Source organism: Pelmatolapia mariae, linkage group LG18 (genome assembly GCF_036321145.2).
Source record: "Pelmatolapia mariae isolate MD_Pm_ZW linkage group LG18, Pm_UMD_F_2, whole genome shotgun sequence".
NCBI lineage: Eukaryota > Metazoa > Chordata > Actinopteri > Cichliformes > Cichlidae > Pelmatolapia > Pelmatolapia mariae.
The window spans coordinates 11,670,424-11,683,724 of record NC_086243.1 but is presented as its reverse complement, the minus strand read 5'-3'; the positions used below and the strand labels follow the sequence as shown (position 1 = coordinate 11,683,724).

The 13,301-nt window shown below is 40.6% G+C and overlaps 1 protein-coding gene across 5 annotated transcripts in view; it reads left to right on the top strand.

The window, feature by feature from the left end:
- Positions 1 to 414: 414 nt before the first annotated feature.
- The window catches only part of st3gal3b (ST3 beta-galactoside alpha-2,3-sialyltransferase 3b), a 39,923-nt gene continuing 27,036 nt past the window's right edge, over positions 415 to 13,301 (top strand). The window contains exons 1-6 of one of the 5 annotated variants that reach the window (XM_063461506.1): positions 415 to 898; positions 3,197 to 3,344; positions 8,647 to 8,733; positions 9,217 to 9,258; positions 10,464 to 10,506; positions 11,754 to 11,846. In XM_063461506.1, coding sequence (XP_063317576.1) covers positions 3,236 to 3,344; positions 8,647 to 8,733; positions 9,217 to 9,258; positions 10,464 to 10,506; positions 11,754 to 11,846 — 374 coding nt within the window. In that variant the 5' untranslated portion in view covers positions 415 to 898; positions 3,197 to 3,235. The other 4 variants (XM_063461508.1, XM_063461507.1, XM_063461509.1 and 1 more) reach the window with 4 other exon arrangements.

Sequence of the window (13,301 nt, the reverse complement as noted above, 5' to 3'; positions counted from 1 at the left end):
GTGGTGCCCCCTCACTGACCGTGTGGGTGCTTGCGAAAACAGAGGCATCTAAAGAATAATACTTCCACAAACCAGGCAAATCACACAGTTGACAAATGCCACAATTATGTTTCAAAATTTACACACCTGCTGTCAAAACAACTGATCGTCTCATTATCTATGTCTAATCGAGTGAGACAGGATTGACTGAAGGAGAATGTTCTCCTCAAAGGCTTCCTACAAAATCCTCCTAAAGGGAAAACAAAAATGGCTTCAAGTCAACTAATACTAATCCTCCCAACTGTGGGATGAAAACATACTCCCCAATTAAAGCTGTGCTGGCCAAGCACATAGCATTACACTAACAGGACAGGCAAGACAACATGCTCTGTACGTTATAGGATCTCTATTACCGCTGCAGAACAAGGACGGCTCGTGTATATGTGAGCTATTGATGCAAACCCAGCTACAACAGTACTACAACAGCAGAGCAAGCACCACGTGAAGATCCACATGAAAAGGTGCATTCATCCTGGCCCTGCTAAAACAGGAAGAGGGGGCATGGTAATTCACTGAAAGCCTCATGTGACCGTTGCAGGCAAACTGTGTTGCTGTGGACAAACAAGCCGCTGCTGATCATCATCATCATGTTGATGGAGGGAGTGCGTTTTTCTTCGGTCACTCTTGATGCACACTAGAGCCCGGGGAGGCAGGGAGCTCTCCTGTCTCAGCAGCCACACACACACACACACAGAGACTCGAGCCGTTCGTCTTCTGCTTACTGATCCACTGACTTTCGCAGATTTTATCAAGATGGCTTGGAGAGGAGGGAGAACACTGTCATTTTATCGGCCAAACCTCTGTTTATTCTAAGAGAGGTACTGTTTCTCACGGGGGGACTCGGAAGGAAACAGAAAAGGTAAAGACTAAATTTATAACAGTCCGCTGGGAATGGCAATGAGACGTGGCTAAACCGTGTTTTCTTTATTCGGCTGTGATCGCGGTGGGTAATTCAGCCAAACCGGTGGTCTCTCATTCTACCACCAACGGCTGTATAATCGCAGTATTGTACTGCGGGCTCTGGTATACTCGCTGTTGTTATGAGCCTTTTTATTCGTACTGCCTCCGTGGACCGTTTCACCAAGCTCGCTGTTGTACCTCAAAAATGTCTCGAGCAGCGCCGCGCTAAACTGTAGGCCTGCCGACGGGATGAAGGCAAAACTCCCCCTGTGCCAACGCAGCGTTGTTAGCATAGCGAGTGGCTAGCCGAGGCTACAATAGCTAGCCGTTCATGTCATCTGTCGTCTTTTCCACAGCTCTCTCTCTCTGTCTCTCTCTCTCTCACTCTCTCTCAGTAAATATCTGGGTAACCATTTGCTACGACGACGTCAGGGTAAGCGGACTTTACTAAGGCAAACCCCTGTTAAAACGACCGTTTTATGAAAGACTGGGACACAACTTTTGACCACTCAAAGTTCCGTTATGTTTGTTCTTGCTAGCCAAGGACCTCCCTGCGGTCTCAGCTGAAGGTAGGCGAATAACGTCACTTACGCCTGAATATAGAGACCTGACCTTAAATGTGGCCTCTGATACAACACTTTAGGAACCGTGTGTATGAAACGAGCAGTGGGGTGAGGTGAGGTGAGCGACTGTTGCTTCTAGACTTTTACCCTGCGATACCTTCCAACCGCCTCGGGTTCGTTTCTGCTGCAGTGGTTACCCTTTTAGGCCTACCTACCTACTCTTTATTTTTATTATGTTTAAATAATATATATATATATATATATATATATATATAATTCTTTTTTCTTTTAAAATTAGGTGTCTGCGTTTTGTTTGCGAGTCTGTAGTCAAAGGCACCGACCGAGCAGTGTGTCTGCCTGTCTATTGGGCAAACTTTTCACAGATTGCAGGCAGCAACAAAACTGGATGAATAAGTTCATTTTTACGCGAGATGGTCAGCGCAGTGTCAACAACTGCGCAGGTTGGTGCTTGCGTTTTAAATATAGAGGACATCATCTGTTGGCTAATGGAGATTATTAACTTCTTCTTTTTTTTTTTGTTAAAGTGTCAGGCAGAGGCATTACTCTTATCTGTGCTCAGCTGTGCTTCGACACCTCCCTGTGTTAAAGCTGCTGAGTCCTTCTCTGCAGTTTGCCTTCAATTTCCAGGATCAGAGACAGTCCACTTGATATTTGATATCAATATTTTGAAGCATGTCAGATCTGAGAATTTCTGCAGCATGCTTTTTCGGCAGGGTCTCCTCATATTTTTATTTTTTATTTATATATTTTTTTCAATAATGGATTGCATTTATATAGGCACCCAAATATTTTCTAGGCACCCAAAGACCGAACTAAAATCTGCAATGGTGTCAGGGGTTGAAAGAGTCTGTAGACAACAGACCTGTATTTAGCAGTTTGTTCCAAGCAGGGACAAGGTCACACAGATCACTGACTGGGTTGTTTTGTCTTCTGCCTGGTAACCTCTAGACTGCATAATTCACTGCATTATGGCATGTTGATTCACGTTTGTTTGCCTGAGGCAAGTAGATCGAGGTTAACTGAGCTATAACGTTGACTAAATACAGCAGTAACTTAGTTTTTGCTCGTTTTAAACATAGAGCCCAGATTATGAGCGCTTTGCAGGTGTCAAACCATGAACACAGGGCGTGGGGTTTCCTGTTAAACTATAGAAAAAGTTTGCTGGAGTGAGGCCTTTAGCAGCACATGCTGATACATTTCAGTATTGCTGTCCTCATGTCTTAAAGACGTGCTAAAAAACAAAATGACTTCTTCTGCCTTTCAGTTATTGTAACTTCTTGCATTTGGAATTCTTGTCAAGGTTCCCTGCACGAATCAAATCAATGTTTTTTTTTTTCTTATTTTTAGTGACTTTTATTTTCCTGTTGTAACCAAGGGAAGAGATCAACAATCACACCTCTGTAGAGTTAAATGAGAAATCTAAGATCTGTCTTGATAAAACTACCTTTCATCCCACACATTTGACCTAAAAAAACATTTTTACCCTCTTTTTTTTTTTTTTCTTCTTCTTATCTTTCTTGCCAGCCGATCTTTTGCTATGACTCCTTTTCCCCCTCCTCTAATCACCGTGTTTTGTTTGTATCAGTTTTTTTTTTTTCTTGTACTGCTGACAGATTGCTTTAGTCTTTACAGATGTGTAAATAAAATGTCCCACTCTCCTCCTGTGATTCCAGGTGATGACCTGAATAGTGCCATGTGAATGACTGAAGACAATGAAGCCTGCACACAAGCTGCTGTTCATCCTGTGCCCCATGCTGGTCCTGGGCTTTATTTACTACTCCTCCGGGAAGCTGCATCTACCCATGTGGGGACAGAAGTCTCGTAAGTGACATCTCCAGTATGACTAACATTTATTCCATCACCTCATCGTCCATCTGTCGTAGTTGTTTGAAACATTGCATGTTTTATCTGTTTTTAGAGAGAGCAAGTCTTTTTTTCTCTTCTTTTTTTTAAATCTGTTTTTCTGTCTGCTTCTCTGCGCTCACTGTCAGCTAGTTGCACGCTTATTTTTGTTTTGTTTTTGTTTTTCTTATTTATTTGATAGGCCAGAAGGCCAAGCTTTGTGTTTATGTCTCAAAACCTGTGTGTTTGTGATGTGAAAGTTAGTTTTTCATTTACTTCAGAGGAGCACTGAATGTGGAGGGGACATTTTGATTAGATCTGCTTGTACATCAAGTATAAAAGCAGTGGATACACCCATGTGGATTGTCTCATAAATGGAAATTAGCCGCCTCCACCTAGACTACAGTTTAAAAAAACAAAACAAACTTTGTGTACAACTGATCAAGTGACCTCCCCCCTTTTCCTTTATGCTTTTGACATGAGGAGGAAGTGGCAGTTAGTTTCACAGTACGACTGCACCTGCCACTGAAACTGAAAATTAGTTTCGCCATGCACATAATAATGTAGACAGAGAGCACACCTGCTGGGTGTTGGTCAAGAGTAGGTATTTGTAAATTGAATTATATTTATTTAGAGAGGTAGTGATGAAAACCCATTTCTGTTTGGCTCAGTGCTTAACAACCAACTTGTTAAAGCCCCTGGCCTCTCCAAAACATAGCTGTTTGTGTCCAGCAGAGGGGGCTAGAAGATTTCTGGTAGAAAGTTTGGAAGTTTTCTGAAGAAAGGTTTCTCAGGGAGCAGTGTTTTGACACAGAAACCACAAGTGTAAGTTTTTTCCAGTTAGTTTGCAGCTCTTTATCATTACAAGCTATTAACTGATGCACTCTCCTTTTATTCCCATCAAAATAAAACTGTTTACCTCAATAATTGATGCCATTAACTAACTGCAGTGCAGCAAACTGCTTAAAAACCCTGTAGCAGAAGTGAGAATAATCTTTTTATTTCCTTCGTCTTTTTTTTTTTTTTTTTTAACTTATCACCATTCCCCAGAATTGCCCTCCTATTGAAATGGTGAGTAACAAAAGGGCATCAGCTTTTCCCCTGACTTTTGTGCCATGTTTTTAGCCATGCCGCTAAATTTGTTTTTATACTGATTCCAAAAGGAAAGTGTTTCAGTAGGAAGCCACGCATAGATTCTGTTCACATTTTTCATACATTATGACCTAATTTCTTGCCTTGTCCTCATTGTTTTAACTTGGCCTTGTTTGTTCTTGGATCACTCAGCACTCTCACTATCAGTGTCTTGTCCGTGAATCATTGATGATACAACCTTTTTTTGTTTTGTTTTTTTAACGGTCTGAACCTTGTTTGGCACCTCTGCTTTTCTTTTTTTAAGTTTGTCTAGTTGCCATGTGACGGTGGCTAACTCCCTGAGTCCAAATATGACTTTAAAGTAATAACTTTAAATAAAAATAAAAAAGCTCATCTCTCATATGTTGCATTACTGACAGATCACGTGATCAGTCAATGGTCCTGGTTGTCGCAGTGCTTTTTTCTTCTTTTTTTTTAACCAGGCTCTTGTGTTCTGTTGCAACATCTCACATTTTCTTGAAATTCAACATGAGCATTCATCATCTTAAAGTGTGAAATACAAAGGCGTTCAGCTTTGTACAGTTACCTGTGTAGGTTTGTACAGCAGCAGTGTCTTTTAATAGGTTACATATAAGGGTGCATGATGTGAAGAGAGTGAACACACTTCAGCAGCACACCAAAAGAAGATTGCAGGGGGAAATATTGGCTTTCCGTAGTGCTGTGATACCAGATGTTTGGCTTAAAGAAGGTCAAAGTGGAAAGAAGAACATGTGGCTTGTCCCTCCCGCCCTCTGGCCTGGTCAGCTAAGCTGTGCTGTCGCAAGAGTGATCTCTCTCTTCACCATTATTGTCTTACAGTGCAGGACTTAGTGCTCCAGGGGCAAGTGTTATATGGAGACTTGATTATAAACATCATTAATACCATCATGGTACCTTTTTTTTTTTTTTTTTTTTTTTTTTTTTTTTTTTTTTTCTTTTTTTGTGCTGTCATACATTCACTGATTTGTGGCACTGCTGTGCACTCTTTTTGGGATTTCAGCTGGGAAATACTGGGAAATTTTATCGGTTACATTTATTAATTTATTAATTAACATTTATTAATGTTCTGTTCTTTTACCAGTTTGCTTCCGCTGTTTCGATCATGGGAATTTGAAATCAAAGTGAAGGCTGGGTTTGAACATGGGTGTGTGTGATCATTGTATTCAATTTCTCTTTATGTCAGCTCATGTGATTCTATTGTGAGATGGTTTCTAGTCGGTATTTTAACACGCTTCTTCAGCTGAGGTGGGGCCTGTACTGGGAATTGAGGTTCATAAAGCAGGGAAAGATTTTCCTTGTCTGGTTTCACTTATCCAAGCATGCGCGATCCCTAAGTGGTCACATGATGGTGTATTTAACTTAGTAAGTCAGCACAGAGCTGTTCTACCTAGTTATGCATGCAATCATATTAAAAAAAAAAGGCTCTGTTTTGTAGCATATAGGCAACCACAAGCAGAAGGGTGGATTGGCAAAGAGAGCAGCACATTTGAATACAGAAACATTAAAGGCTTAATAAACATATTAAAAAGGACTGTATGAATATATGTTGTGTGCTTTGTGTGATCAGTAAGACTGGAAAAGCGCTGAGGTCTATCTGAAACCAGGAAGGAAATGAAAAGGTTTTCTGTTAAGACTGTCAGTGTCACAGCCCTAATGACAAGAGATAGTGGGGTCTAACTGCTATTATACCTATGTATTCTGTTACATAATAATGTGCAAGTATTTTAGCTGTATTTTTCCAGTTCCAATTCCAGACAAGGTAAAGAACAAATTAAAAAAAAAAAAAAAAAAAAAAAAAAAAACCATATCACACAGCAGGCCTATTTCTAAACTCTTTGTTTTGCATATGTCAGCAAGCGCAAGGCTTGTGTGTTCTATCTTGGGATTTTGTATTAAAGGTTATAAAACAGTAAAATGGCATTGATAGCACATCTAGCGATTACGAAGTAAAATAATAAAGCTGCTCCCATAAATCTGTAATACTCAATAACTGCACAAAGGTTAATAATGGCTTGAAAGTAATACTTATGTTCACAAAATAGTTCATTAGGTGGTAGTTTTGTACATGTGAATCTGTTTACTTGAGCGTCACCTTCATCAGAGCAGGTTAGGTCTGCAGCAGAGCCAGTAACCATAGCTTTATCACCTTGTTATGCTTGTAATTGTGGCGCTCTGTGGAAATCCAAAAGTTTGTGTCCTCTGTTTGAATTCCTGTATCTGTTCTTGCAGCAGTGGGGTTGATTTAGTCTCTTAGAGGAGGTACATTGCTGCCTGTCCAGAAAATGGCACAGAGGGTACCCAGATTATCCCTGATGGATAACAGGTTATTCAGTGACCCCTTCTTCACCACAGCCTCCAAAGTGTCCGCTCCCCTTACAGACTACCGCAAAGTACACTGCACTCACCACAGCTGAGTGCTAGAAAATGTACATTTGCTCAGGTATTTTTACTCATCCTGTCCCGGGATAGACACAGGTCTGTAAACTTCAGAAGGAAGAGCACACATCCAAGTTCCAACCACTCCACAATCATCAGTGCATTTCTGTGGGTACCATCGGCAGGCATTGTACTGACAGTCTGAACAGAGACATCAGTACCCTGTGGAAATCCTATACTGCACACCACCTAACCAGTCTTGCACATTGCCACCTATCTGTCATGTAGTCTGTAATGAATGAGATGGTGGACATTTCCTAACATTTTTCTCTCAATAGCAGTGGCTGAGTAGTCTTAAATGCACTTGAGAAAACAAAGAAGCTGTTACTATATAGATGGGAGTAAGCGCTTTGCGCCATGTAGATTACATCATCCATTCCCCAACGTAGTCAGTATGCAGACTGCAGAGGGTCAGCATGACATTTTACCCTCAGTTGTCCACCTGTTTTCTAACAGGAATTCAAAAGAGACTGTCCCTCTAAGAGTGTTCATGCTAAACTTATCTCAATTTTATGGATAATCTACTTACAGCCAACTTTGTTTTCAAGCTTACCAACAGCAGGGTCACTTATTATTGGGTTCCTGGCTAGTAACAAGAACACTACCTTAGGGTGCTAAATCACACTTGAAATTAACGTCTGTAGGGTGAGAAAAGAATGTGTACGGCACCAACTGAGCTGCTAACAGTTTCTCTGTAATTGCGGTAGCCAACATGGCACAGCTTTTAATCCAGATTAGTTAAAGCCCAAGCTCAATTAGATGAATTGAAAATGTTGTCTTGAATTTAACCCTCTTGTTTGTCCGAGGCATTCATAAGAATTTCTTTAAACTTTGCTCACAAATCTGTAAACCCATGCACTCACGTGTTCAATATAAAATTAATCACTACACATGTAGTAGATGTGGTCAAGAAGAATTCAAACTGAGCATCAGAATGGAGAAGAGACGTGAACGTGGCAGTTCAGATAGCAAAAGGCAGTCCAGTATATTTATTTTAAAATGGGATCCTCTCTGTCACTTTCAGTGCTTCATTAACATCGAGCTCAACAGCAGCTCAAAGAGCATGCCCTAAATATCCCCAGCTTGATTTTCAGCCTCAGAGATCAACTTCTCTTGTCTCAGCGCTATAGTGATACACCTATACAGTTTCAGCCGGAACAGAGCCTGAAATTCACTAATTGGCGAGTCTGAACAGTCGTGAAAGGCAGCAGCTCTGTTTTGCATACAGCCTGTTTTGTAAAAGAAAACATTTCTGCGTAGCAATTTACATCTGTTTGGTTGAAAACCTTGTTAAAGGTCCTCAGACTTTATCTGATCTGCCAAACAAATTGTAATCACTTTTCTGTAACAGGAAGAAATGTGAAAGTATATTTAAATACAAATTAAAGTCAAAGTGATCTTCACTGCAGGCTTATCAATATTGCAAGCCCCGTCTTTAAAGTAAACTTCCTTAAAACCTATTTATATTCTTATCTATGTTCTGTGTAAGCTGCTACTGAAGGATCGGGTTATATTTCCTTTTCCTTTCATTTCTGTCGCTGCTGCTTGTTTGTGCGTATCTGTTCTTGTTTGTGGCCACTGTTGTCTTTTTTGCTGAAGTAAAAGCATTTATTAATATATATTTAGGACCTCGTATATTGGTTGTTTGGTTAATAGTTGCCTTCACAGCTTTATCCTCATGATCTTATTTCAGTTTAACCCCTTTTGTTTACAGACAAAGATGCAGAAGAGCCGACTCTAGCCCAGACTAGAGCCCACAGTAGAGCCCAGACTAAAGGTGCTGAAGTGAAAAGAATTGCAGGTAGAGGCACCGGGACTCTGCCCACATATACTGGGTTACAGTTATGAAGCATTTTTTTTCTATTTCTCTCTCTTTTTTTTTTTCTTTTTTTTTTTTTTGTTCTTAATGGTTGAGTTGTTGAGGGGTTTAAATATAAATATCTGCTAACTTCACATCGCTTTCCATAACCCTTTTTTATGTCTCAAAACGGTTTTAAACTGTTTGTGCTTATTCATTCATCATACTCTCAATGTTCCAGTGTCCAAACAGTCATGTAACCACAATGGAGTCTTGCTTTTAATTTTCTACTTCACTGGGCTTTCTGTCTTTTGAATAAAGATTGGAATTCACAGTCATAATTCAGCCCACTGGGATTAAAGCCACTAACCCCTCCTCTTTCTTACTCCGTAACTCCTGACATTTCCACTTGGCTTTATTTTCAAGTCCAATGCTGCCATGACAGAATGACTTCAAAAGGTGCTAACTGACCCTTTTCTCTTTCAGAGTTGGAAATGGACAACAACGTGGGACAAGTAGTAGGCTCAGGTACAGCTGCAGCCCCACCAGCCCAAACTTTTACCCATCATTGTTGTCCCAGACACCATTTTAAAGAAAACCCTGGGAACCAACAGCCCTGTTAGGTTGGGAAACACGTGGCATTTTCAAAGAAGTCAGAGAGCCTTGTTTGCTTTTTCCAGTCTGATCTATTCCTAACAAAAAAAGTACTTTGATTTTAGAAGTATCTTTGCTAAATTGATGAAACACTCATAACAACTGCAGGGGACATGAACATGTGCTCAGCCATCATTCTCTTATGAAGGCCAATACAACACTGCCCTCTGTTGTCTCAGTTTGGTAACAAACAGCAGTGAAACGGTCTGCATGAATTTTGGTGGATTATACTGTAAAGGGTTAGAAGACGTAAGATTTACTTATTGCAGGTTAAGTTAAACCACTAAGTTGCTTTGACTCTGCCCTCTGGCTGCTATTCTACAGATGTGTCACCCATCTTGGCTGCTAAGGCTAAGTTCCCTTCCTCCTGGGCAGTGCTTGGATCCTTCCCTTTCAAACCGTCAGACATTCCCATTACCCTTTTTCTTTATCTTTGTTTTCCCTATCTTTTATTCTCCAGCTTATCTTTGACAAGATCCACAACTGCAGGCGTAATGCTGCACTATTCCTAATTTCCTCCATGCTAATGTAGTTACAGATTTTTATTTATTTATTTATGTTTTTGGCCAGAAATGATCATAGCAAGTATTTTGCAGACCCAATCAGCTTTATTGCAAAGAGTCGGCCTGCAATGGAAACAAAGCTCCCATTTCACCTTAAATATGTTCCTCCTGGTTTTCTGTGCTCTCTCTCTCTCTTCTACCTCAACGCTTCACTAGGCACCTACTGGCTGTCCCTTCGGTTGCCCATAGGTGATCTCTGACTTGTTTTTCTAACTTTTATTTTAAACTCAACAGATTGTTTTGGCTGGCTTCTCCCTAACCTTGCTTGTTTGTCACAAATCCTTGATCCTAATGCTTTTGTTTACATCTGCCATATTGTTTCCCCCGTGAAAGCCGCACAGGTTGTTTACAACTACAGCTGCTGAGCTGTTAGTTGAATAGCTGGATGACTACATTAAGATGCCATACCTTTGTTGTTGTTCTGTTTTCTTATTATGTTTTTTCTTATATCAAAGTGGTTTGTGGGCTCTTGTGGTGATGGATAATTTCCATTTCTTTTTCCATCTCTGTCCCCAGTGTATGATAAGCAGGGCTTTCTGCTGCAGCTGGACACAAAATTGTGAGTACATCTCTTTCTAGTAAACACTTATGTCATCTATTATAACACATTTAGCTATTCTCCATCATCGTTTGCCACATTACACATGATGGATTCCCAAAACCGAATTCCCTTTTAGACTTTGGCTCCATTAATTCAGCCGTGTTTTACATCTGTTATCACAGAATACTGCAGTTAGGCTTGATCAATGGGAAAACATGAAACATGAAAATGTAAACGTTTGGCCAATTAATCTAGCCTTATTTCTTTCCCCCTCCCCCCTCCTCTTTTTAAATAAACACACAGTGTAGGAAACACAGATGGTGACACGAGCACAGATACGATAGGTGGTCTGAGTAATAACTTTTGAAACAAGTGTGAATTGAGATGTAGGTCAGTTAGTGTTTTGTGTTTAGACTGGCTGTGGTTTGTCAGAGTAAGAACATGTTACAATAGATCATTATGCAGCTGTCATTGTGTCACTGTGTTTGTTGATGTGTGTATAATTCCCTGAATTGGTTTGACACATTGGCTCTAAACCGCCATGGCAAGGTCCTTTTCTCTGGCCCTACGTTACCGCACAGGAACGAATCAGATGCTGCCATCACAGTCCACATGCACTGCAACCACAATGTCAGCACATGCTTTAAAGTGGAATTCACACGGGTTCACTTCATGTAATGCAGCCGCTTTCTTTACTTGATTGCAATTCATCTTGTAGCTCGTAATTAGTTTTGTGACTTGGGTCATATCTTAATGCAGGGTAGGCAAACTGATGGAAATACCCCAGAGATTTTAATTCCACTCTACTGCAAGTGATTGAAGAGGATTGAAATAAAGTCTGTTAGCATAGATGAGCTTCAGATTATGTGCAAGAAGGCCCCAGTCAAACAGTTTCTCCAGCCAACTTTGATTTTTGGACCTCACATAGTGCAAAGACACGGGCCCCCCTCTCTTTTCCCGTTGTTTATTTGAAGTAGAATCATAGCATACATCACATTATTAATGATCCTGGTAGTAATCGGGAGGTTCAAGCTTTACCACTGCCAGCATGATTATTTAAACAAGGCTTCTCTGCTTCGTCTTGCCACACACACAGGTGATATGCTGACTTGTTGCCGAGTTCCCAGCTAATTCCACAGCCCCATCACTCCTGCAGATTGTTTGTCAAACAAAGTTTTTGAAGCTTTGAATTTGTCATTTTAATTGGCAATCAGTTATCACGATGTGTCTAATTAAGCTCTCGCTTTCTTCTTTTTAATGTACAGATCGCAGGAGTTAGAATATAAGTACGGCAACCTCAGCGAAGGAGCGTGCAAGCCAGGATATGCAGCAGCTAAGATGGCCACCATCTATCCTAAGTGAGACATTTCTTTTGGACTTTTTTTTTTTTTTTTTTTTTGCATGTGAAGAACTAACTTTTAATGCAAAATCAAGATCTTTACGCATAGATAATGTTAACTGGATGTCAGCAAGAGAAAAGCTTTTACTCAAGCATACAAACTTGCATGATGTCACTCCTCAAGCCAACTAGGCCTTAAGGGTTTTGAGTCAGTAACAGAGAAGCCCCTACATTCCTATCCAGTCTCCCCCAGTTTCAATCATGTTTCTATCATCTTCTCCCCACCACAAAACCTCAACTGTGTCCTTGTGATCCCCCATTACACAAAAGAACTTTTGTCGCCTGAGTAGAAGGTCTCACATCACTTCCCTATCATGTTAAAGAGCCTTAGAGGCGTTCTGTGAACACCACGAACCAGCTTCCTGTCTTGACTCATCAAGGGGTCTCTAATACCCAGCCTACACAGTCTATACAATCCCCAGTAGTCCTCTTGATGTCATTGGTTCTTTTGATTTTTCACTGTCTCCACTTTGTCGTCCGTTTCAGCTCAGTCTATTGGACATTGTCCTTTTAGCGTTCTTGTGCAAGGGTAGTTTTCATGTTGCTAAATAATAGGCTGTGACACTAAAGTAACTACTTGACCTAGCTATTGGGCAAAGGAATATATTGAACCTCCTTTATGTATCGCCTGAAGCACCAAGTTTTAATCTACCTGTTCAGCATTGAATCCTGCTTGTTTGCGTGTGGTGGTAGAGTGGTTAGCACTGCAAGAAGTTTGTAGGTTTGAACCCTCTGGCCATTTGGGACTTTTCTGTTTGAAGTCTAAATGTTCTCTCCGTCTCTGTGTCGAGTTTCCTCCAGGCGCACAGGCTTTCTTACCACAGTACAAAAACATGCATGTTAAATTGTGATTGCAAATTGGCTTTAGATGGGAGCGTGTTAGCAACATGTTCAAGGTGGGCCCGTCGGTCGCCCAGTGACAGCTGAGATGGTCTCCAGAGATCAACGTCTCCATGCATGGATTCATTTTATTAATTTTTTGTGGTATGTTTTTTTCCTTAGTTAAGAGATTGGAGTGGAAAAAAAATGGAAATGGTAGTGACACATAGGTGTAATCTATTGTGATCCCTGACAAACATGGGCAGGCACTGTGAAGGTTTGTACGAGTTTGACTTCATGGTTTTGCAGTAGGTGACACACCAGTGTTGATACCCAGAGGCATGCCATTCTACTAGACTGAACAATTTGGGACTATCTCTCAATTCCCATACTTAACAGTCGTAGTATCTTGTTACTCTGCCGTGCCATTTTTTTCCAACTTTTAACCTCCTAGGACCTGCCGTCCACATATGTGGACATTACATTTTGGGTTATTTAGATCAAAATACTCAATTTTGCTCTGCATCGGCCTGATATCCACTTACGAGGACATTATACTGCTACTGTTCTATCAAAATTTTAAACGAATATCCTC